Source organism: Bombyx mori, chromosome 16, assembly GCF_030269925.1.
Source record: "Bombyx mori chromosome 16, ASM3026992v2".
In the NCBI taxonomy this organism is placed as follows: Eukaryota; Metazoa; Arthropoda; class Insecta; order Lepidoptera; family Bombycidae; genus Bombyx; species Bombyx mori.
This window is the reverse complement of record NC_085122.1, coordinates 12,122,084-12,144,847: the sequence shown is the minus strand read 5'-3', so window position 1 is coordinate 12,144,847 and position 22,764 is coordinate 12,122,084. Positions and strand designations below refer to the sequence as shown.

General features: G+C 42.0%; 2 protein-coding genes across 8 annotated transcripts in view; one reads left to right on the top strand and one right to left on the bottom strand.

Moving 5' to 3' along the window:
• LOC101740354 (myotubularin-related protein 3) overlaps positions 1 to 13,977 on the top strand; it is a 70,987-nt gene extending 57,010 nt beyond the window's left edge. For 5 of the 6 annotated variants that reach the window (XM_038016495.2, XM_062673112.1, XM_062673109.1 and 2 more), the window contains 14 exons: positions 229 to 369; positions 1,560 to 1,761; positions 2,439 to 2,615; positions 3,112 to 3,370; positions 4,144 to 4,255; positions 4,717 to 4,813; positions 5,225 to 5,305; positions 5,730 to 5,840; positions 6,684 to 6,948; positions 7,633 to 7,737; positions 8,624 to 8,736; positions 9,539 to 9,652; positions 9,732 to 9,898; positions 11,400 to 13,977. In XM_038016495.2, coding sequence (XP_037872423.1) covers positions 229 to 369; positions 1,560 to 1,761; positions 2,439 to 2,615; positions 3,112 to 3,370; positions 4,144 to 4,255; positions 4,717 to 4,813; positions 5,225 to 5,305; positions 5,730 to 5,840; positions 6,684 to 6,948; positions 7,633 to 7,737; positions 8,624 to 8,736; positions 9,539 to 9,652; positions 9,732 to 9,898; positions 11,400 to 11,496 — 2,041 coding nt within the window. In that variant the 3' untranslated portion in view covers positions 11,497 to 13,977. Of the gene's footprint in view, positions 1 to 228; positions 370 to 1,559; positions 1,762 to 2,438; positions 2,616 to 3,111; positions 3,371 to 4,143; positions 4,256 to 4,716; positions 4,814 to 5,224; positions 5,306 to 5,729; positions 5,841 to 6,683; positions 6,949 to 7,632; positions 7,738 to 8,623; positions 8,737 to 9,538; positions 9,653 to 9,731; positions 9,899 to 11,388 lie in introns of all 6 variants that reach the window. The other variant, XM_062673111.1, reaches the window with a different exon arrangement.
• On the bottom strand, positions 12,909 to 22,606 carry LOC101743625 (WSCD family member AAEL009094). Of its 2 annotated transcripts, none has more exons than XM_012696791.4 (5): positions 22,028 to 22,606; positions 21,719 to 21,906; positions 19,623 to 19,707; positions 18,844 to 19,013; positions 12,909 to 18,312 (listed from the first exon to the last, which is right to left on the bottom strand). In XM_012696791.4, exons 1-5 carry the CDS (start codon positions 22,311 to 22,313, stop codon positions 18,130 to 18,132), a joined length of 912 nt encoding a protein of 303 aa, XP_012552245.1. In that variant the 5' UTR covers positions 22,314 to 22,606; the 3' UTR covers positions 12,909 to 18,129. The 2 variants fall into 2 exon arrangements, with proteins under 2 accessions (XP_012552245.1, XP_004922740.1); XM_004922683.4 differs by having other exon boundaries at positions 21,719 to 21,894; positions 22,028 to 22,602.
• Positions 22,607 to 22,764: the final 158 nt, after the last annotated feature.

Genomic DNA, 22,764 nt, shown 5'->3' with positions numbered 1-22,764 from the left:
GTCAATGTTTTCTTTCTCTTTCTACTTGACAATTAAATTGTTTAAATTGCTTGCTGTAAAATTTCTTATCATTTCAAATATTTTGAATACATACACCATTTTAGGGCTTTCATGGAAAATAATGAACTCAGTTCAGTTCAGTACTTTTAGAGAACAGAACCCTTAAATTATACCGGCACCGCATCGAAACTTCGCGAGTGCCTCATGTTAGACGTGTGAACTCCGCAGAGCGCGCGGCGGCGGCTGCGAGTGCGCCCAGTACTACCCGCTGGCGGACATACAGTTCATGTGCCTGCCCAACATACACCACGTGCGGAGGAGCTTCCAACAGCTTCGGGCGCTGGCCGCCGAGCCCGCGGACCCGGCCAAGTACGTAGCGAAATGTTAAAACCCGTCTTCGTTTCAGGACAGTACTTTACATTCAAACGCGGATATCACGTGGGTGTACCGGTGGGAGAGAAAACAAGGTTCACTTGAGAACAGTTTTTCAGGAAACGAATACAAAATTTAATTCGTAATAAAATTGGGTTTTAAATTTTGTGTATTCATGACATCTAGCGGCTAAGGATTGACACTGGGTGACGTGACGTTGTTGTTTGTACATTGTACACAAAGTGCAGAGGAACTATTATCAAACTTTTGCAATAATAATAAAATCATAGAGTTAATTTGTTGAGTTCATAAGAGTAAGGTCAAATTTCACGAACCACCAATCTAAAGCGACAACAACGTTACTCGCGTCTCGCGAGGTCGCGGAAGCGTTGACCTCAACTGATTTCATTACATTGTGGCTTATGCAAAAATAAATTTTGGGGATGCTTAACGACGGAAGGAAAATACGACGAAAGGAATCTTCCACCGAGCGGGTGATATTGCTCGGTAGACCGACGGTCCGAATGTTTTTGTTCGGAACTTGTATAATAATATATGCGCTTTATCTTGAAAATGTCGTAAGCGAGATTCAGGCATCTGTCAATTATCTTGCGTTGTATGATGGTACCCGTCACAAAATAAAGGAATTTAACCCTCTTATCGTGACCACCGCTAACTACATATCCGACCCAGGGGACCTGGCGAAGTAAAGCTGCCGTGACCCGAAACATGTCTTGTCGGATCCCCCGGATCTACTCTCGGGGCTTTTAAGCTCTTCAAGCATCGGTCACCGTTGTCGACGAAGAGTTCGACATGTGTATTAGCCCATAGACACAACCCACTGAGTTTCTCGACGGCTCTTCTGAGTGGGTTGCAATTCCGATCCTGTGGTAGATTCTGCGAAGCACAGCTCTTGCTAGGGCTAGTGTTAGCAATTCTCTCCGTTTGAGCCGTTGAGCTCAGCCCACGTGGTTACTAGAGCCCATAGACATTTACAAATTTTTGTAAATGCGTCACCTACCTTGAGATATAAGTTCTAAGGTCTCAAGTATAGTTACAACGGCTGCCCCACCCTTCAAACCGAAACGCGTTACTGCTTCACGGCAGAAATAGGCAGGGTGGTGGTACCTACCCGTGCAGACTCACAAGAGGTCCTACCCCCGGTAAAAACCTGCTTATGTCTGCAGCTGGCACAGCGGCGTGGAGCGCACGCTGTGGCTGCAGTACCTGGCGGGGCTGGGGCGCGCGGCGGCGGGCGTGTGCCGCGCGGTGGCGGCGGGCCGGCCCGTGCTGGTGCACTGCTCGGACGGCTGGGACCGCACGCCGCAGATCGTCGCCACCGCGCAGATCATGCTGGACCCCTTCTACCGCACCATCGACGGCTTCCGGGTAACACTCAACTCTACGTCATTACAGGCTGTGCGTGACTAGAGTGATTAGGCTCACGAGGTCACCATCGATAACGTGTAGGTCCCAGTTTGCAGGATTGACTTTAACTTAGATTGCTTCTGATGGCAGGGTTGCGAGAACAAAATAATGATAATTATCTTTAATAATATCTCGCTTTTTATAGTACTGTACCAAACTAAAGAAGTCAAAATGTCTGTATCTCCCTGAGGTTTCAATTAAGTGTTTACTAGTTTTTACATTTTTTTAAGTTAATTGCTTAAAATTGGCCTATTGATAAATTATTTAAAAAGTTCTTTCTTTCTTTCTTTATTCTTTATTGTACATACAGTTAATAAAATACAATAATTGCGAAAACTTATAAAATTGCTTGAGCTTAACTCAACAATTGAGTTATTTACTAGCTAACCGTTCTTAAAGAGCTTTACATAAGTGAGTAGAAGAGTAAAGTTATCTTTAGTTAATCAAGTTTATTTTAATTAGTGAAACCAAAATTAAATAGAGCTAAAATATTCTTTATTATTAGTTTGAGGGCGTCTATTAATTACATTAAGCATATTTTGCAATTTTCGACCCCCCTCCCCTTAAGTGTGATGTTCGACCCCTCTTATGATCATGGCGGTTGAGTTTAACTTAGCGACACTGACATGGTGGGCCAGGTTCTGGTGGAGCGCGAGTGGCTGGACTTCGGGCACAAGTTCTCTGAGCGCTGCGGCCACCAGTTCGGACCCGAGGACCCCAACGAGCGCTCGCCGGTGTTCCTGCAGTGGCTCGACCTCGTGCACCAGCTGCAGCGGCAGTTCCCCTGCAGCTTCCAGTTCAACGAAGCCTTCCTGGTGAGCGTGCCCTTTCATAACGACTCCACAGTTACGATTCAACATCACTCAGCAGGCTATTTTGTTCAGTTTTAAACCGTTTGTCTTACTTATCCCCTGGTATACTATGAGGTTATACCAGCTACACCCTGACGGGTAGGGGAGCTTGTGGGCCTAACCTAAGAGAATTTGCTAAAATTACCCTTAGCAAGAGCAGTGCTGGTCACTAATCATGGGGACATCATTATTAGTGACCACGTTCACTTTGAAACGATTTTCATAATGACCTTTTTTGGTTCATTTTTTCTTTGTAATTTTTTTTTGTAGTGCCCTTGTAGGCAGACTAGCGTACGGTCCACCTAATGGTGAGTGGTTACCGTCGCCCGTGGACCTCAGCAATGCAAGGTGCAGAGCCAAGTAACTGCCTATCGTTAAGGAAACTACCTACTATTACTACTAAGGAAACATACTTGACCCTTGAGCTGACAGTACATTGAGTGGTGCGTTCCCCGGACAGATAAAGCTGGCGACGCACGTGCACTCGTGCATGTTCGGCACGTTCCTGTGCGCCAGCGCGCGGGAGCGGCGCGCGGCGGGGCGGGGCGCGGCGTGCGTGTGGAGCCTGCTGCGCGCGCCCGCCTACTGCAACCCGCTGTACGCGCCCGCGCCGCGCCCCGACCTGTGGCCCGACTACACCGTGCGCTCGCTGCGCCTGTGGGAGGGCGTGTTCGGCGCGCCCGCCCCGCCGCCCCCCGCGCCGCCCGCCGCGCCCCATGGTGACCACACCGCCTCACTACATTATAAACGTACAGAGACATTTTTGAAGTGAAACCTATTTAGAATCGTGATTTCAAACTCGATGAAACGAAAAAATAAGTCCATAATGTTTTTTGTAATACAGCGCCATCTATGAGATTTTTAATACTAACGTATACATAAAACGTAGAAAATACGAGAAGTTGAAATATCACAGAGGGCGCTACCTCTCCTATAAAATATGATTTACAATTATTTATTAATGACAAAATTTTACATATAATTGACATTTAGGATAATTGTATTTTAATTTTTGAAGGTTTCACTTTTACCACGTGTGAATTGCCCACATGTATTTTTTTTTGTAAAGTTATTTTATGACTTGGTAGCTAAGACCTTTAGGTCAAGTCTTATTTTAATTTTAATGAAACTTTTTTATTTGAAAATTGATGTTATGAAATGATTAATATGCAACGTGTCATGAAATGAAATGAAACGAGATGAGATGATATGGGATAAAATATAATTTCAGTAAACGGTTAAAATTACAAAAAACAAAATTCAGAGTAAGCAATTTGTAAAAAAATATACATACATAAAAAAGTTGACAACGTTTTATGTATTTAATTTAATCCTCCTGTGCCAACCCTATCATATTAAGTACCAATTTTACTCGCTCTTTAGAAGCTTTGTCTCTGTACGTTTATTTACTCATGTGCCACGACTATACACTGGAGCTTCGATTTTTGCCAAAATATATAGAGAAATAACCCGCAGCCGTGTGTTTGTGCAGTGGTGCCGGCCACCATGACGAAGACCCGCTCGTGCGACGACCTGCTGGGCGAGTGCGAGAAGCGGACGGCGCAGCGCCGCTGCAGCGACCCCAGCCTCGCGCCCGACCTCATGTGAGACCCGCCGCTGTGTATTGTGTCCCCCCCCGCACTGTCCTCCGCACCGCCCCCCGCGCCACAGACCTGCCTCGTCTACGGGTGACGGTCACCGCTCACCCTTAGGTGACCTCTGGGCTCGTCTGCAGAGCAGAGTAGCAATTCCTTAACTATCGTATTTAATATTTCTTTTAATTGACTGCTAGTGTTCAGTCGAAATTCGACCATAAGCACTGATGCCTCAAGATTTAGATTCATAGATTAGATTCATGCTCCACAGAAGGAAAAGTTTTTTTTTTTTCAAATCACTAAATATCGCTGGTTTTTTACTAAAAATAATAGTAAAAGTTTGACAAACACTGGATAAGGAAGTAGTGCTGCTATGTCTCTGCTCTTGATTTATTTTTTCAGAATATAAAAAGCCTCGTTGTAGGTAGATTGCTTTGATGTTTTATTGATGTCGGATTATTTATCGACAGGAAACTATCTCGGGTCGTCAAAGAGAACAGCGCCCTGACCGACAGCTGTGTGGAGAGACTGGCTGACCTGGACGACGCCGCCCAGCAGCACGACCAGGTAGGAGCGGCTGTACTCTACGGGGGGGTTGGGGGGGGGAGCGATTAGGACGGCATTTTATTGTCAAAGATACCATTGTCTTATTGACTGTCCTGCCTTTCGGACCGACATCCGTAACCAGAAGCGTCGCCGTGCCAGATTTTGGTCCCTGTCCGATGCAATAAATGCCCGATACATCATACTTACGTGGCAGTAGTCATAATAGAATGCAAGATACTTGAGACGTCGGAATTTCTCTAACGAAGTTTTAAGATAAGCTAGCATGTGTACAAGCTCCGAACAACAACATTAGGACCGCCGGTCCACCGAGCAATGTCACCCGCTCGGTGGAAGATTTTATCTTTGCTCTTGCCACTAAACATATTAGTGTCCCCTAAATTTATCTGTTAATCGTGGGTGTCCGTCGAGCAGGTGGACGGCGCGCCAGACGAAGAGCCGGCGCGGGGGATTGGCGCCGGGCGAGGGGACGGCGCCGGGCTCGCGGTCGGCACGGTAACGTCACTTAGTACAATCCAGCCCAATGTTCATCTGTGCTACGGGTGGGAGGTGGGAGGTACCACCCCCTGCTTATTTCTGCCGCAAAGCAGTCATGCGTTCCGGTTTGAAGGGTGGGACAACCGTTATAGTCGTTATGGCTGATACAGATGAAAGCTCGATCTCAAGACTTAAGGTGGGTGCTCATGGTACAATCACCAAGACTTCTGCTAACTCCTCCGCACCAGATAAGTGGTGAGCTTGTTCACTCAAATACGCAGTCATCATACGTAGCATCACACATCTGTCAAAATGTATAGCGAGACACCAAGATTACAAATGTGCTGCGAAGGACGGATGAGGGGGACCATCGCGGGGGGGCGCGTGGGGGGGGTCGCACGCGCAGGCGCATGCTCGTGAGTTGACGGAGGTGGTGGTGCAGGTGACGGCGTGCGCGGGCGCGGAGGCGGAGGCGGAGGCGGCGGCGGGCTCCCCGGAGGAGGCGCCGGTGTTCCTGTGCGACAACTACAGCGACGTGCTGGCGCTCGGAGACGTACGTCACACACACATTGCTATACTTTTTATATATTACTTCGAAACAGACGGACGATGATCTGTGCGAGCGTGTCCAAGGGGTACACTTTTTTTATTGCCTTTGTAGGCAGACGAGCATACGGCCCACCTGATGGTAAGTGGTCACCGTCGCTCATGGACGTCAGCAACGCCAGGGGCAGAGCCAAGCCGCTGCCTACCATTAGACACACTTGAATACAAAACACTAGCTCGTCGCTGACCATAAATGAACGCGCATTGAAAAATCCGAAAATTTCTAGTTTTCATTTTAACGCAAAACCACTGATAATATATCCTCCATGCTGACACACCGGAATATGTTTTTATTGCTCTTTAATAGTGGCATCACATAAATTGATGTATAAAAAAATTTGTCCCGTAGGAATAATAATTATTTTCAGAATGGAAGATACTCTATGTCTTGTTCTGTGCAGTTTTCATGTGACCAGTATGGTTAAAACGTGAAGGCGTAACAAACAAGCACACTTTCTCATACAGTGTCAGTGTTTTTTTAATTTTTTATTGCTTAGATGGGTGGACGAGCTCACAGCCCACCTGGTGTTAAGTGGTTACTGCAACCCATAAACATTTATAACGTAAATACGCCACCCACCTTGAGATATAAGTTCTAAGATCTCAGTATAGTTACAACGGTTGCTCCACCCTTCAAACCGAAACGCATTATTGCTTCACGACAGAAATAGGCAGGGCGGTGGTACCTACCCGTGCGGACTCATAAGAGGTCCTACCACCAGTAATGGCGACTTGTTATGATTAATTAGAATAAATAAGTGGCTCACCCCGCCCCCGCCCCCGTCCCCAGGCGAGCCGCGAGGGGGGCCGCACCCGCCACATCAGCATCACGTGGCGCTCCGTGTCCGAGTCCAGCACGCACTCCTCCAGCCCCACCGACACCGCGCCCTCTGCCGCGCTACCGGCTGACCTCAACGTCGACCTCAATGCAGACCTCAATGTCGACCTCAATGCAGACATCAACAGCGATCTCAATGTAGACCTCAACGCTGATGTCGATCCTGCTCACAATGTACAGGAAGTCACCGCCAAATTTCTCGAAGTCGAACTTAACGGTAGGTGTTTAGGGACATCTAAATATTTGCCTCTGAAGAAAACTCGTGAATGTTCGCATTAAGAATAATAATTACCTATTTACAGTAGGCGCGCGAGTTCATGTCCATCCTAAGGAATGCGGTAGTGCTGTGACCTAGTTAATTACGGTAATGTCGATAATAACTGCCGATTTAGTCAACAGCTGTCAATTTGGTTTGATGTAACTTAAGGTAATTTTACAAATTATGAAATAAAGATAAGTAATTACTTATTTATTTGTAGTAGAGAAAAATGTTTTTTTATTCCAAATCAATCACTTCTCAAATGAAAAGCAACTGACAGATCAGAGTCGAAATCAGTACATTTTTTCAGTAGGTTTTTTTCTACCTGAACTTGTTGGAAGCGGAGTAGTCATGGTTTATTCATAATGAAATAACACAATAGCGTTAGTGTAAATTTTCGATATCGATAAGCGCGCGTCACAATCGTCAAGGACAACACTCGACGTCAGATAAATGCGGGGGAGCAGACGAAGGCGGGGCGAGCTGTCCTTCGCGCGTCGCTTTTGGCCCCGATGGACATGAACTCGCGCACATACTGTATTTATTAGTATTTCTATGGAAAGTAGCAGTCGTCGAATTAGATTTGAGCTTTAGTGTAACGCACAGAAGGATCTGCATAAACCTAACCCAGTGCTCGTGCAGGCGGCGCGGCGTGGAGCAGCGGCAGCTCGTCCAGCTCGTGCGAGGGGGAGAGGCGCGGCGCCTCGCAGGCCACGCTGTGTCCCCGCCCGCGCCGGCCCCCCACCGGTACACTAGCCTATATATAAGCCACTCTACACATTTTCATATTGACTCTGTCTTAAATGCTAAAACATCCACTTCGATAAAGCGGCACGACACGAGAACCCTCTCATCGTGGCCGCCGGTAACTACATTCCCGATCCTGCGGACAGAATGGAAAGCAGTCGACGTCGCCCAAAACACGTCATCTCGGATCCTCCCGATCGGATCCTCCCGAAAGTTAGGGTTACGCTGACATAGCCCCTAGGGCTATCAGCTTAGGCAGGAAAAAAAAAAAAAAAGCTAAAACATATATCTAATCAGACTTTTTTTTTATTGCTTAGATTGGTGGACGAGCTCACAGCCCACCTGGTGTGAAGTGGTTACTGGAGCCCATAGACATCTATGACGTAAATGCACCACCCGCCTTTAGATGTAAGTTCTAAGTGCTGGATTGATCAAGTGAAAAACTTTACTAAAACCCCACCTAACGAGTGCGTGCGCTATGCCTCAGTTCGCGAATTATGGAGAACAACTGTCAAAGCTAAAATAATCATGATCACAATTGGTGGTAGGACTCCTGTGAGTCCGCGCGGGTGGGTACCACCACCCTGCGTATTTCTGCCGTGAAGCAGTAATGCGTTTCGGTTTGAGGGGTGAGTCAGCCGTTGTAACTATACTGAGACCATAGAACTTAAGGTGGGTGGCGCATTTACGTCGTAGATGTCTATGGGCTCCAGTAACCACTTAACACCAGGTGGGCTGTGAGCTCGTCCACCCATCTAAGCAATAAAAAACATTTAAAAAAAATTGTTCTTCCAAGGGTAACCGGCTATGATGAAACAAAGTTGATGACCCTATTTAATGTTCCTGTTAATTTTGTAATTCGTAATTATTTCCTGTTGTTAATTAGATTGTTCAGGCGCGTCGACGTCCTGGTGGGACGCGGCGGAGCCCCCGGACGGGCTGCCCCTCGCGCTCGACCCGCTGCAGGAGCGGCTGCACCAGATCATTACACATCAAAAGGTACGACGTCAACGACTTATTATATCCTAAAAGAAATTATAAAAAAACTAGCTGACCCGGCAGACTTCGTAGTGCCTCGATCGATAAATAAAAGACCTAAACTTTTGTATAAAATAAACTTAAAACAAACAAAAGGAATCCGTCCGACGGGGAACACATCAACGGAAAAACAAAATTGATCTTTTTATTTAACTCCGAGTATTTTCATATTTATCTAGCTTTTAAACCTTCTCTGGACTTTCACAAATGATTCAAGACCAAAATTAGCCAAATCGGTCCAGCCGTTCTCGAGTTTTAGCGAGACTCTTCCTATTCGTACACTCTTGGCAGAGTGGTCGTGGTCATGCATCAGTCGGATCCTGCGATACCGCTGCTCTCGCGATGCGACGCCATTTGGCACGATGTTTCGCAGAGTGAGAGCAAACATTTATGTTGGAGTGAGTCACAGATTTTATGAGGTCGGTCCATCGTGTTAGAGATTGTCCGCGAGATCTTTTGCCCTCGACTTTCCCTTGCACCACCAACAGCTCAATGGAGTCCTCATTACAAGTAATGTGCCCGAAGAACTTGAGTATTCGTATTTGGACTATTGATTATAGTCTCTTCTTGATTTTGAGCTCTTTCAGGATCGAAACGTTGGTACGGTGCGCGGTCCACGGAATTCTGAGGAGACGTATATATGTACTCTAAATACTATATTAATTCTATTATAAATTGAGTTTTTGATTGAAACAATACTGTCACACTAAGCAAGATGCACTCCAGCCTGCAGCCAACTCACAAGTGATGTTTCCTCTTACAGAAAGTGGTTGAGGACTTGACGGGGCAGCTCCGCGAGTGTCGCGAGGCGCTGCGCCGCGCCTCCCCGCCGCCCGCGCCCCCCGCGCCACGCCCCCCACCGCCCGTCGCGCCGCCGGTATGTACTGCCCCCGCCCCGCCCCTGCCCCCGCCCCGCGGTGCACAGCCGAGGCTGACAGTTCGCTTTGTGTGAGCAGTCGTCGAGCAGCAGCCGCAGCAGCCGGAGCAGCGGCAGCGGGTCGGCGTCCGAGGTGGAGGTGGGTGAGGAAGCGCGCGGCGTCACGTGGCTGCCCGACAGTGCGGCGCCGCGCTGCCAGCACTGCCACCACCACTTCTGGCTCGCTAGGAGGCGCCACCACTGCAGGTAACTGTCGCCGCCCCCCCTCTTCAAACGAGGCTTGTGGAGAATATTAAGCAGTAGGCAGCGGCTTGGCTCTGCCCCTGGCGTTGCTGAAGTCCATGGGCGACGGTAACCACTCACCATCAGATGGGCCGTATGCTCGTCTGCCTACAAGGGCAAAAAAAAAACATTATTGCAGAAGTATCACAAACACGTACAGTAGGCGCGCGAGTTCAAGTCCATCCTGAGGAACGCGCTAGTGCTGTGACCTAATTAATTATGGTAATGTCGATAATAACTACCGATTTAGTCAACAGCTGTCAATTTGGTTTATGTAACTTAAGGGTAATTTTGCAATTTATGAAATAAAATAAATGTGATAAGTAATTATGTACTTGTTTATTTCTAATAGAGAAAAATATTTTTTAAATTCCAATTCAATCACTATCAAATAAAAAGACAACCGACAGATCAGAGTCGGAAACAGTATATATCTTTTTTCAGTTTTTTTTTTTTTTTACTTGAACTTGTTGGGAGCGGAGTAGTCATGGTTAAATAACACAATAGCGTTAGCGTAAAATTTCGATATCGATAAACGCGCGTCGCAACCGTCAAGGACAACACTCGACGTCAGACAATTGCGGGGAGGTGGGGGAAGGCGGGGCGAGCTGTCCCCCGCGCGTCTCCTCTGGCCCCGATGGACATGAACTCGCGCGCATACTGTAGTTTTGGATGGTAGTCCAGTCATTATATGTAGTAAGTTCAACCTCGGAATTCGAGATACCCAGCTGCAAGTCTGTAAATACTTTTATATTGACACCCTAAAAATTATCTCAAAACCTACATATGGTAGGGTGTACGCAACTATTCAATTTCAAGGTCAAAGGTCACAAAAATCGGGGTTTTTTTTGCGCTTTTTTTGTAAATATCTCGTTTCTTATGAGTTTTTTGCTATTTGTATTTATTACCAATATTGTAGAATACAAAAACCTCTACAAATTTTGTTTAATGAAATTTTTTATACGATGAACCGTTTTCGAGATATAGGGCGGAGAGCGCGCGGTCACAGCATCACTTCAGGTCGACCGGTGCCTCCAGTCGAAAACGCGCCATATATTGTTGATGAACTATTGATAAATCAATGATTATAAATATTTGTCAATTTTTATTAACTAGTATATTATATTTTATCATTTTCTTCATGCATTAAATCTGTATATATTCAATAATACTGATAACCGTTTCCTAAAATTAAAAAATAATTAAAGGAAAAACTTAAATCATAATATAATTATATTGCCATTTACACTAATGACATGACCATAATATGTAGGTTTTGAGACAACTTTAAGGGTGTCAATATACAAGTATTTACAGACTTACAGTTGGGTATCTCGAATTCCGAGATTCTTACCTAATTTAAGCTTAAATGACTGGACTATGGTTCATAAAGTACACTTAATATTTGCCAGTCGTCTCTAGTGGAACACATTCTGACCAGTACAACTATAAAGTTGTCTCGCAGACGGTGCGGTGGGATATTCTGCGGGTCGTGTGCCGAGCTGAGCCCGTGGGGGTCGCGGGGGCACGTGCGCATGTGCGCCCCCTGCCGCGCCCGGTGACCGCCCCGCCCCCGCCCCGCCGCCCGCAGCCCCGCGCGCCCCCTCGCGACGCCCGTACTGCTATACGAACGAAATACCTCATTATTATTATTATGAATAATTCATAAATCAAATCGTACTGAGGACTTACAATGTGCTGCGTTAGAAAACGATGAAGACCCTCACAGTAATATAAAGACCTCATTTGACTCAAACTTTTCTAACGGACATTCTAAGTTTGCGACACAGGCGACCACGCGGGTGCCTAGCGAACAAGTCGTGTGTGTTCTATCGTATCTCAAGCGAACGGTGACCGTCGTGTGGTCACCACTATCGTTGAGACGTGTTAAAACACGAAAACGTGTTTGTATCCATCGGTCCCGCCGCGGGGTCGCCGCCGGGGATGATGACAGGTAAAACATAAGAACCTCAAGTGTGGTTAAACTGCAGCTCTGACCCCACGCGCTAAACAAACTGCACCTGACCTTATGAATTATCATAACAATTGTTTAATTTTATGAAGGCGAGGCGCGTCCGTTGTCGATGTCCGCGGACCGCACCGCGCCGGGGGACGCGAAGCATTTATCGTTTAAGAAATATTCAAGGCGTTGTTTTAAAGCGAGAGTTTAAATTAGGGAATCGTTTCCGCAGCCGCCCTCACCGCCAGAGCGCTTATGGACTTCAGAACTTGCAACTATACTGAGACCTTAGAACTCATCTCAAAGTAGCGGTAGGCAGCGGCTTGGTTCTGCCCCTGGCATTGCTGAAGTCCATGGGCAACGGTAACCACTCACCATCAGGTGGGCCGTATGCTCGTCTGCCTACAAGGGCAATAAAAAAAAAATTAAAAAAAAAAAAAAAAGTGGGTGGCGGCATTTACGTTGTAAATGTCTAAGGGCTCCGGTAACCACTTAACACCAGGTGGGCTGCGAACTCGTCCACCCAACTACGCAATAAATAAAAAAAGAAAAAAATATCGATACCAAAATTTTTGGTCATACACATCACTTAACGTAACGAATTCAAGAAGAACCTATAAAGCGCTCGGGTGAGCGCGGCCGCGGCGAGACAAGGACAAATGATTTTAGTAAATGTACGCGAAGGCTGAATTAATTAAATTATAATTAATAAATATATATATATCTTATATATAAAAATATAAAGGAAATTCGTGTTACCTAATATGAAGTAATTTAAATGGCACTCGTTATTAAGATATATATATATTTAAAAAAGAAATGTTTTAATTGTAAAATGTTTAAATGTTTTATTTATCGCGAGTGCCCGCGCGGCACGGCCCGCCCAACACGTACAGTAACCGTATTTATAATAATTGAATGATTTTAACGAACTCTGTGGTCAAACGAAGGTCCCTACGCGTCGGGGCCAAAGAATACAAACTGACATTTTGTATAATAAAACTTTTCACTTCGTTTTTTTTTTTTTGTAAAATAAAGTTTTTAATTATTATTTTTGTTTCTATTAAACTAGTTTTGTACAGTTGTTTTGTTTCACTCCACGTCGGGCGACACTCGAGACAAGGACGGAGGTATGCGCGCGGCAACGTGCGCGAGCGAGATATCGATAGCGCGTCCATTTTTTTAAATTCGATTGTCGTGTCATAGACTAATTAACGCACGCGACACGTTTTCGATAATAATATTATAAATGAGTAAAATGACTGATGTGTGTATGTAGTGACTTCATTACAAAGAAAACTCGTTAATTTATTATTAATATTTCAATTGCTGAGAATTTTAATAATTTTTTTCTTACATTACATTTTTATTAGTTGTCATTAAGCCATTCGGTATACAACTATAGACTAATGTGTGCGAAATAAAAGGTCTGAACGACTTTTCTTTAATTCATACAATGTATTTACGTTTAATTTGTGATAATAAAAATAATTATTTTATGTATAATGTATTAAGAGTTTAAAACGTCGTTGTTTAGAAGTCAAATTTTACGATGATTGTAATTGGTTAAGCGCGTCCCGCTGATATATCCACTTCGGATGTTTCAAATCATATTGCGTATATATATTTTATAAATCTGAACTACAATACGCAACGTAGCGCTTCTATGCATTATGTGCTCTGTGTTTGTTGTCGACGGTCGGGCGCCATGTTGGCCGCCATTGTCACATGCTATGCGAAACCGGGGTTCGAGACTGGCCGTGTTTGCTTTTAGACTCGCTATAACTCACGAGCGCTCACGAGTGCTCATAGTCAAACTGGTTTACGTCACGCGTCAATATAAGTCGATACGTGAGCGATATTTCTAATCGCAAACACTTGCCTTCGTCTCAGTATGCTTACAACAAAATGTGGGGCCGTAAATCGGTAACGCGCCAATCGCTTTTAAGATGTTATAAACCAACGAACTGTTTGTCAGACGGATATTGTTATGTGTATATTTTATACGTTGGAGCGCCGCGACCGAGCGAGTCCGGGCGACCAACCGATGACACGATGTGAAATAAAGCATATTTAGTTTTAACTTGCATTATGTTTCATTTTGATTCCCACTGACGTTTCTGCTGGACTTGCACCGGCTCGATCCTGTTCTACACCTACACGTAAGACCTTCGATCAACAATAGTAACTATATAAAGGGACACGTACAAAATTAAAGCAAAAGCTGTCCGCGTGAATATACACATAAATAGCTGCTACATTCATTTACTAACAAACGGACAAAAAGTTTTGAAACACTTTTAAGTTCAAACTTATTACAACTATGGCACCTACTAATAAAGTCACAAATCTCCAAAACATTATCTTATACTTACGATCATTCGTCGCATAAAATTAGCAAAGCAATAAATTACTCCTGTCTCTTACCAATAAAAAGACATATATTATGTTAAATAACTTTTAATGTTAAATCAATCTTAAACTGCAACAAATAAAGTAACTTTTCCCTTAATTGCTCTGAGAACTAACATCGTTTTGTTTTATTTATTTTTGCTTCTTAAAATGCCGATTTCTATTTACTACAGGAGGTAAGGGAGTCGCGTTGAACACTAAAATAATGTATTAATGAATTAAAGTAAAAGTTTAGTTGTTTACTTTTGGCCAACATTTGTAGCGGTGGTTTAAAATCAACAAAATAAGAACTCACATTTCAAGTGAGCTGTTATTTGACGAGACGGATTTTCTGCACCGACCCGAAATCTAGTTACTATTGTTGATCGAAGCGTAAGACCCCCTAAGTATCAGCGTGGAGGGCATCATGCAGTAGCTAACCAACTTCAAGTAACAGCCGTCAGGACATCAACTCTTTACACAGATACAGTTAAATAACGTTGCTTGGTTAAGTTCGAATTATGCAGATGTCGATAATTTATTTATGAGAGGTCTTTTGTAATAGAGCACACAACCTCGACTATTTAAAATCACGGAAAGTTTCGTTTACTTATACCAAAAAAACGATTATAAATACTAAGTTCTTAATTGCGTATGACAATATCATAATAAGAGCCCTGAGGTTTTTAAATAAAATAAATACGATATGAATTCCCCTCGATTCCAGAATTCCACTGTTAGAGACACTTAAATAATGCCAGTTCTTTATGCAGAAGCACGAATCTCAAAACTTAGTTTCAGTTTTCAAACCGCAAGTAATAAAATAAAACTTCATTCATTATTCAAAGAAATATAATTATTCGGTTTAGTCTCCTGAAGCACATATATTACAAACAAATATTTACACTAGGTGTAAAACTTTCACAAAATCTATAGTAGGTAACATCGTAGGGCGTGATAGTAGCTTCAAGGTTTCCGTGAACACAGCGCGGGGGGAGGAGGGTTGGGGGTCGGGGATGTTTCCAGACTGGTTTCACCCGGCAATTCCACTGCTAAATAATTGTAATTTTGTTGAAATTTAATATTTATTACATTTCGATCTAAAGAATATGACTATGAATCTCTAGTCTACGAGTTAAGAATATGGTTCTAGGTACGGCTATAGCTTTAATAATAAACAATTATGTATGATTAAAACAACAAAACCTGGTTGGGAATACGGTAGATATAAGATATTTTATTGAAGTGAAACTTCTTTAGGCGCATTGAGAGTAAAATTTAACTCGCGACTGATTCGTTACGGCTACAGAGAAAAGATACAATTTAGGGTGAGCGAGAGTGAGAAAACAGTCTATTTTCTCCTTTTCTTTCGCGAGACGTCGCGAACCACTCGATTGTAGACAGAGGAAAGGCAAAGCAAGCTAGGTCGTTATATAGATAAGCGACATCTATTGGTTTTCATATAAACTACTACATTGCAAGATCATTAGGGTCCGTTCACACAGGCCGGCTCAGATATCATCGTCCCGCTTTTTTCACACATACCGGATCGTGTACGTTTGGAATTGACCACCAATTATTCAAAGAGCGCGCAGTCGGAGTCGGTCGGCATCTCTTATTATTTAACACGCAGCGCGTTCGAGCATTCTTAATGACAAAAAAGTGCACATTCAAAAATAAACTTTAATGCAATTACTCAAAACTCTGTTTCCAACGTCATAAAATTCCTCAAATTGCTCTCCTCTCCGAGCCGGTCTTTGTGAACGGACCCTTAACAACTTCTTTCTGAGCTAATGTTATTTGTCGAGGTACGTTGAAGTTTCACTTCTATCAAGTACACGCGCACCAGTTTTTTTTTAATGGTAGACGGAACAATGTTCACAGGCTTCACACAAATACTATTAAAACACTAGCTTCGCCCATCAACGTCATACTCTCAACCTCCAACGACAAATTTGAACATGTCTTATCTCCTATCTTTAAACTTAACATTATCTATTTTTATTGCTTAGATGGGTGCACGAGCTCACGGCCCACCTGGTGTTAAGTGGTTACTGGAGCCCATAGACAACTACAACGTAAATGCGCCACCCACCTTGAGATATAAGTTCTATGGTCTCAGTATAGTTACAACGGCTACCCCACCCTTCAAACCGAAACGCATTACTGCTTCACGGCAGAAACAGGCAGGGCGGTGGTACCTACCCGTGCGGACTCACAAGAGGTCCTACCACCAGTAAAATTAGATTTTTTAAAAGTAAATTTAAAATATTTCTTCAATACACGCGCATACTACACTTTATTACAATCTCCATTACCACGTTTTATTTGATAAAGACTCCGCACTCTTCAATTCTAACGAACTACACATGTTTTATATTAAATACGCTTTTAATGCTTTTTTCATCTAAGTAGGCCATTATTTGAACTTTAGGGTTTTATTTCGATGATTCATTGAATATTTATTATTTATTTTATAAACATCTAATAACAAAAGTCTCTAACAATCAACAATTTAGACATCAAAAACAAAAACACATTTCCCTACTTACAGCTAAACAAATAAAAATGCATTTAGTTACAGCACAATAATAACAGAATGTATAAAAAGAAAATTTACAATAGAAATTCTGTATGGCGCTTAATGTAAATGGTACATATATTTTTATTTAATAAACAAAATGATATTATTATATAGTATATATTGAGAAGTGAATGGGTATTTTCGTTTAAAAGACATTTCACTATATTTTGTAATCCACACCGTTTTCTATAATATTAGCATCAACAGTTCGATGTTTTTAATTGAACTCCAATTAAGTTTACTCTATTGAAATAGTTGAGGAAGTCTTATTGTTATGATATTTTTTCTCTTTTAAATTTTAAACTTTAAATGTTAAAATAAATAATAAATAATGTTAAACATATTCTCAAATAATTAATATTGTCCAGTTAATGATACATTAGAATTAATTTGATTAGATAGTAACTATGTGTGTGAGTGTGTGTGCGTGCGGTTGTGTGTGTTTGTGTTAGTATATGTGTGTATGTATAAACATGTATATTATTATATATACACAAGGTATTTAGGCATCTGTTCAGTTATTATATTTTTTCTGTGAGCACCTGTTTTGAATTGCAATCCAGATTGTTATATTAAATATTGAAACTTATAATTTCTATGGTTGTTATTTGTTAGGTGCATCAATAAAGAAAAAAACATATTGTCCTGTAATGTTGCTTAAACCTATTAAACCTTAATAGCCTTTCACCTCTCGATATATGTTTTAATAATACTGTTTCTCTTCGGAATGCTTGCTAAATAAAATATATTAATTATTACATTAAAATACACTAAACTTAAATACAACAAGACAGGGATGATGTTTGATGAAGTGTCGCCATTGGATATTTGTATTTACTAAATAAACAATTCATCTAAACTCATTTGTATTTTTTATATTATTTAGGCCATTGATCGGTTGTGGCAATTAAACTTACAGCACACTACAACAAAGTTAAGAACGAATTAAGTACTTCAGATCCAAAAGAGATCGACATTAAGTCGTCAAAAGATTTCTTTACATTGGCAATCCCAGATTTCTTTCAGTTGGCAATACAAAATCTTAAGTACGGGGTTTTAAGTTGAAAGTACTACAAATGCAGGCTATTTCTAAAAACGTCATATAAAAATCTAGTCATTAACGAATCCTAAAGTGATAATTAGAAAATTCTTTTTTTGTACTAATGATATTTTTCCTTGGGACGACACAACCTGATTACTCTTACACCGCGAGTGCCGTAGTGCGGGGGGTGGCGGGGGGTCGCCGGGGGTGGCGGGGCGTTAAGCCCGGGTGGGTGGGCGCGTGGTGACGTCACGCGTGCGGCGCGCCACCAGCCCCGCGACCCTGGCCTGCGCCGCGTCCAGCAGCTCGTACATCTGCGGAGTGAAGGGATCGAAGTTCTGATGCTTGTTTCGGCGTCGGTAAATGCCCTCCTTGTTCGCCAGCGCGCACTCCAAGCTTTCCTGGTGGGAGAGAAACAATTGTTAGCAAATTCTATCAGGTTGAGCCCGTGAGCTCATCTACCCGTCGCACCCGTCGTATGAATAGGTGGGGGGGGGGGGGGGGGGAGAAGAGAAACTCCTAGTTAAATGAGTTTTAGATGCGAGGCATAGCATATAAAAATATGACGGATCTTTCTGATTGAACAATATTAAAAGTATTTTAATTCGATGGTGATTAATTAGCTTACTGCTTTAGTACTTGTAGTTTTCAAGGAAAATTAATAAATATAATATGATTACTAATTAAAGTTAATAATTACCGGATACATACGCGAGTTACCTACATCCTATCAACACAAGAAATAAACATTACGATATCGATCTCAAAAACGACGTGTTTGAAACATGCTGTATAGCTGTGATGTATAAGCAATTAAATTTATTATCGATCAAAACAAAATGCAAAATGTGCGCTAGATTTGAAGACACCACATTATGTCCAGACCCGTTCAAAGAACCTCATGAGACGCAAGTGTTCCGCGCGGTGCCCACCTGCGGGACGGTGCGGTTGAGGAAGGCCAGCGCGGCCTGCAGCGGCGGCCCGGGGTCCTCCGCCAGCTGCTCGTAGCGCAGCACCAGCAGCGCGCCGCGGAACCCCGCCAGCCAGGCCCTGTGCAGCGCCTCCCACGACACCACCTCGCGGCGCACGTGCCACCACCACTCTTCAAAGAGTACACATTCAACTACAACACTTCTGCTGTTATAAAAGCAACCGAATTGTTGAGGGTTTGAAGTCGTCATAGCCTAAACACCTCCAGCACCGGTCACCGGCCTACCTACCTCTAATCCTACCTATGCTGATAGCCTTGAGAGTAGAATCTACTACCGGATCGGAAACGCGACCCATTGAGAAGATCCGGCGAGAAACTCAGTGGGCTGTGTCTGTGGGTTAATTTACTCGTCGAGCCCTTCGTCGCAAGCGATGGGATCGACGAGGACGGTGACCGGTGCTTGAGGTACCTAAAAGCACCGTTAATGGATCGGCAGGAGAGGATCTCAAATGACATTAATCATGTCAATTGAAGCCATGAGTGGATGAAAAGGTTAAGTACCATATTTAAGATTTTTGAGTTTTTACATTGACATGCCTATAAACCATATTAGACCTTAAAACTCCAGGTTTAAAGGCTATTTTTAGAAATTGCATGTGACAAAGGAGTTACGTACGAACAAAAAGTACAAGTACCAAAAGTTTGTTGCCCGTTTTCTCAAAATCAACAAATTGTATCATATCCCCTTCATCACCTCATGTCATTCAATCATCAACGTACCGGTTTTTTTGTCGTGCGATATTCGTTTGAATGCCGACTTAGGAGCAGTGCCGATGTGACCCTTGTGAAGTCTGTTAAAATCCGCCTGTTGACATTCAAATATATTGCTAATTTTGTTACGGTACACATAAAGATGCTAGCCCAGAGTAGAGAAGTTAATTCTGGGTAATAACTTATCTTAAAAATGGTATGGAAGAGAAAAAACGAATAGATCAGATAATACTTAAATTATTATGCAGATCCAATTTTTTTTTATTGCTTGGGCGGGTGGACGAGCTTACAGTCCACCTGATGTTAAGTTATTGGAGTCCATAGGCATCTACAACGTAATGACGCCACCTACCTTGAGATATGAGAGCTCTCAGTTTTAACAGTACAACGGCTGCCCCACCCATCAAACCGAAACGCATTACTGCTTCACGGCAGAAATAGGCAGGGTGGTGGTACCTACCCGGGCGGACTCAAGAGGTCCTACCACCGGTAAAATAAATATCAACAATACTAGACGTAACATACGCTTGGGAATAAAATGTTTATTGGTGGATGCATAGCGAAGCTTGTGGCCCTCAGGTTTGCGGTTACCAGGTTAACCTTGGTATATGAGTTCCGGTCATTGGAGTCGCTAAATCATCAGTGGTAAGGAGGAGCGGAAGGCAGCACGTGGAGCTCATACTATCTGTTTCTTCTGGGTGATTTGTGACTTCAATCTATGTCTCAATGTCATGTCTATGGGCTTTGGATCACAATAGAATAAAAAAGGTGGCTAGCAAACACATCCCATAAACTAAAATTTGTTATAGCTAGTGCTTGTGGCAGAAATAGACCGGACATCGGCACCAAGGGTTTAATTGAATTTTTCTATAGACTAAGAATTCTATGAAACAATAACTTTAACTCACTTTTCTAATATTTACATTTAAAAAATAGCACACATTAAGATAAAAATTAAGCTATGAAATGAAAATATATTTGCAAAATAAAATAATTACTTTAAAACATGCCAAAGCATAATGTACGAGTCTTGGTGAGTGCACATGAAACATTCTCAAATGCCTTAAATGCGTACACACTGCGGCACAAACTGGAAACATAAAAAACAACAAAATAAAGCTTTATTTATTAATTTCAGAATTAATTCATTTACAGATGTTTTATTATTTTATGTGAGTTACTTCAACATCATGATCGTCATGATCAGCCTATAGATTCACTGCTGTATACGAGTTGCTTATAGACTGAAGACTGATTTTTAATTGTAGAAATTACAATAATACTCGTATGCATTTTAAAGAATTTAGTGGGTGACCTAAATTTAATATACACAAACCATACCGATTCATTTGAAATAATAAAAAAACCAGAGTATATGGTTCATAAACTATTTATCATATCCAAAAAGTTTAACCACAAGTCTTTGCATAGTCAAGGGACAGTGCTGCTGAGAAACAACTGCAAATCATTTGTTACACTTTCATTATAATTGTAAAGTACCTACATATAGCTTTTTTTCTGTCATGATTATATGATGTTGATTTGTGTAAGTAGTCTTTTTAGCATTTCCCATTATTTATCAATTCATAGAATCAAAAAATTGAGGCGTAATGAAAATATTTAATATTTTTTCCTACACTATAATGTACTGATAATTATTGAACAACAACAAATAAATATGATACTGATGATATCTTTAATAATTAATTGAGAATGAAAACTACATATTCCATCTGTTATTGATTTTGATTATAAACATATCGACACTTGAAAGGCAAAGTGACTAAGCGACAATGCGTGAACTTTACAGTAGATTAATTTAAAGTTGAAATACCTGAAAACAAAATTTATTTTAACGAATCTAGCTGTAGTAGAATCTAGCTAGTAGCTGTAGAATTGAAATGATTTTAATAGACCAAGAAATATATATTTTTTGCGCATTGAATATGGTTATTGGCTATCATTTATGTACAAAGCAGTTATTGTCGCTTAGTCATGTTTGCCTTTCAAGCGTCGATATCTAAGTTTTGCATTAATAAGTCAACTGAAACAGTTGCATATATACATCATATGTGAAGTAATAAGTAATGTATATTGCATCTTACCAATATCGCATCTCTTGGGTTTCTTATCAGTAATATTGCAGATTTAAACTTGTCAGAATGAGCAGGTGGAGCTTCATGAGTTTTAACTACCAGCACTGAACCATCTGTCACATTCTCAGCTGGGAACCCATGGACTCGAAGTCCATAATCCATGTACACAGAGCCCGTGACTATACCTAAAATAATCACTAATTTCCATATTAACCAAGCCAGCAGCATGTGAGTCTAACTTAGAACAGTATATTTTTGACAAAGTGAGTACCTTGTCTTTTTATATGCCAATGATAAGCCAGTTCTGACTGATCTTACCTGTGGCCTGCTGTAGAAGATATCTGAACCATGTATTGCCGCTTCCAGGGTAGGAGGCCAGGGCAACAACGTGCGGTGAAGGCGGCGACTGCCAACGCAACTCATGACACCAGTTAACGCTGGGTATTTGTCGAAAGCCGAAATGATTCATATAGTTGTTGCCGTAATAGGCACTTTTCGTACCGTGTAGAGGACTCAACATAAACAAGATTATTGAAAAATACAGCATGACGACAGCCGCCGCGAACAAGAATATCGTACGACGAGACATTATAATGTAGCGCATCAGACTTTGATTTTCTTATATTTTTTCATAATAACAATAAACTATAACGATAACATTGCCATGTTTTTAACTTAATTTATTATTTTGTTGTTTTTTTAACAAGGTTTGTTTGCTTTATTAAAAGCACTGGCTTTTATTCGAGGTATAAATATGTACATAGGTACGTACGTACTAAATAACTTTAATAATTACATTTATATTAGTAAATCAATTGAATTCAATTGTCAATTGTCAATTGTCAATAATTGTCATACATTGTACCAACATTGTACACAAATACTATATAGGTAGGTTTCCTACTTCATTGCACGAAATTTTGGTTGACGTTTCATTTCCATAGGTTTCCTACCGGTAAAATGGGGCGATTAGGGATTGAAAGGCGAATCGGGAAAAAACCGGGAAAATCTTTCGACGCTCAATATAAGTTTTATATTCGTTGCAAAATCTTCCA

What these genes read in the sequence shown, in the direction of transcription:
- LOC101743625 (XM_012696791.4), bottom strand. Translation starts at nt 22,313, where the DNA reads ATGCGCTACATTATAATGTCTCGTCGTACGATATTCTTGTTCGCGGCG. An exon ending in TCTTCTACAGCAGGCCACAG is followed by an intron (nt 21,907 to 22,027) that starts GTAAGATCAGTC and finishes TATGGAAATTAG; the next exon opens with TGATTATTTTAGGTATAGTC. An exon ending in ATCGCACGACAAAAAAACCG is followed by an intron (nt 19,014 to 19,622) that starts GTACGTTGATGA and finishes TACTCTTTGAAG; the next exon opens with AGTGGTGGTGGCACGTGCGC.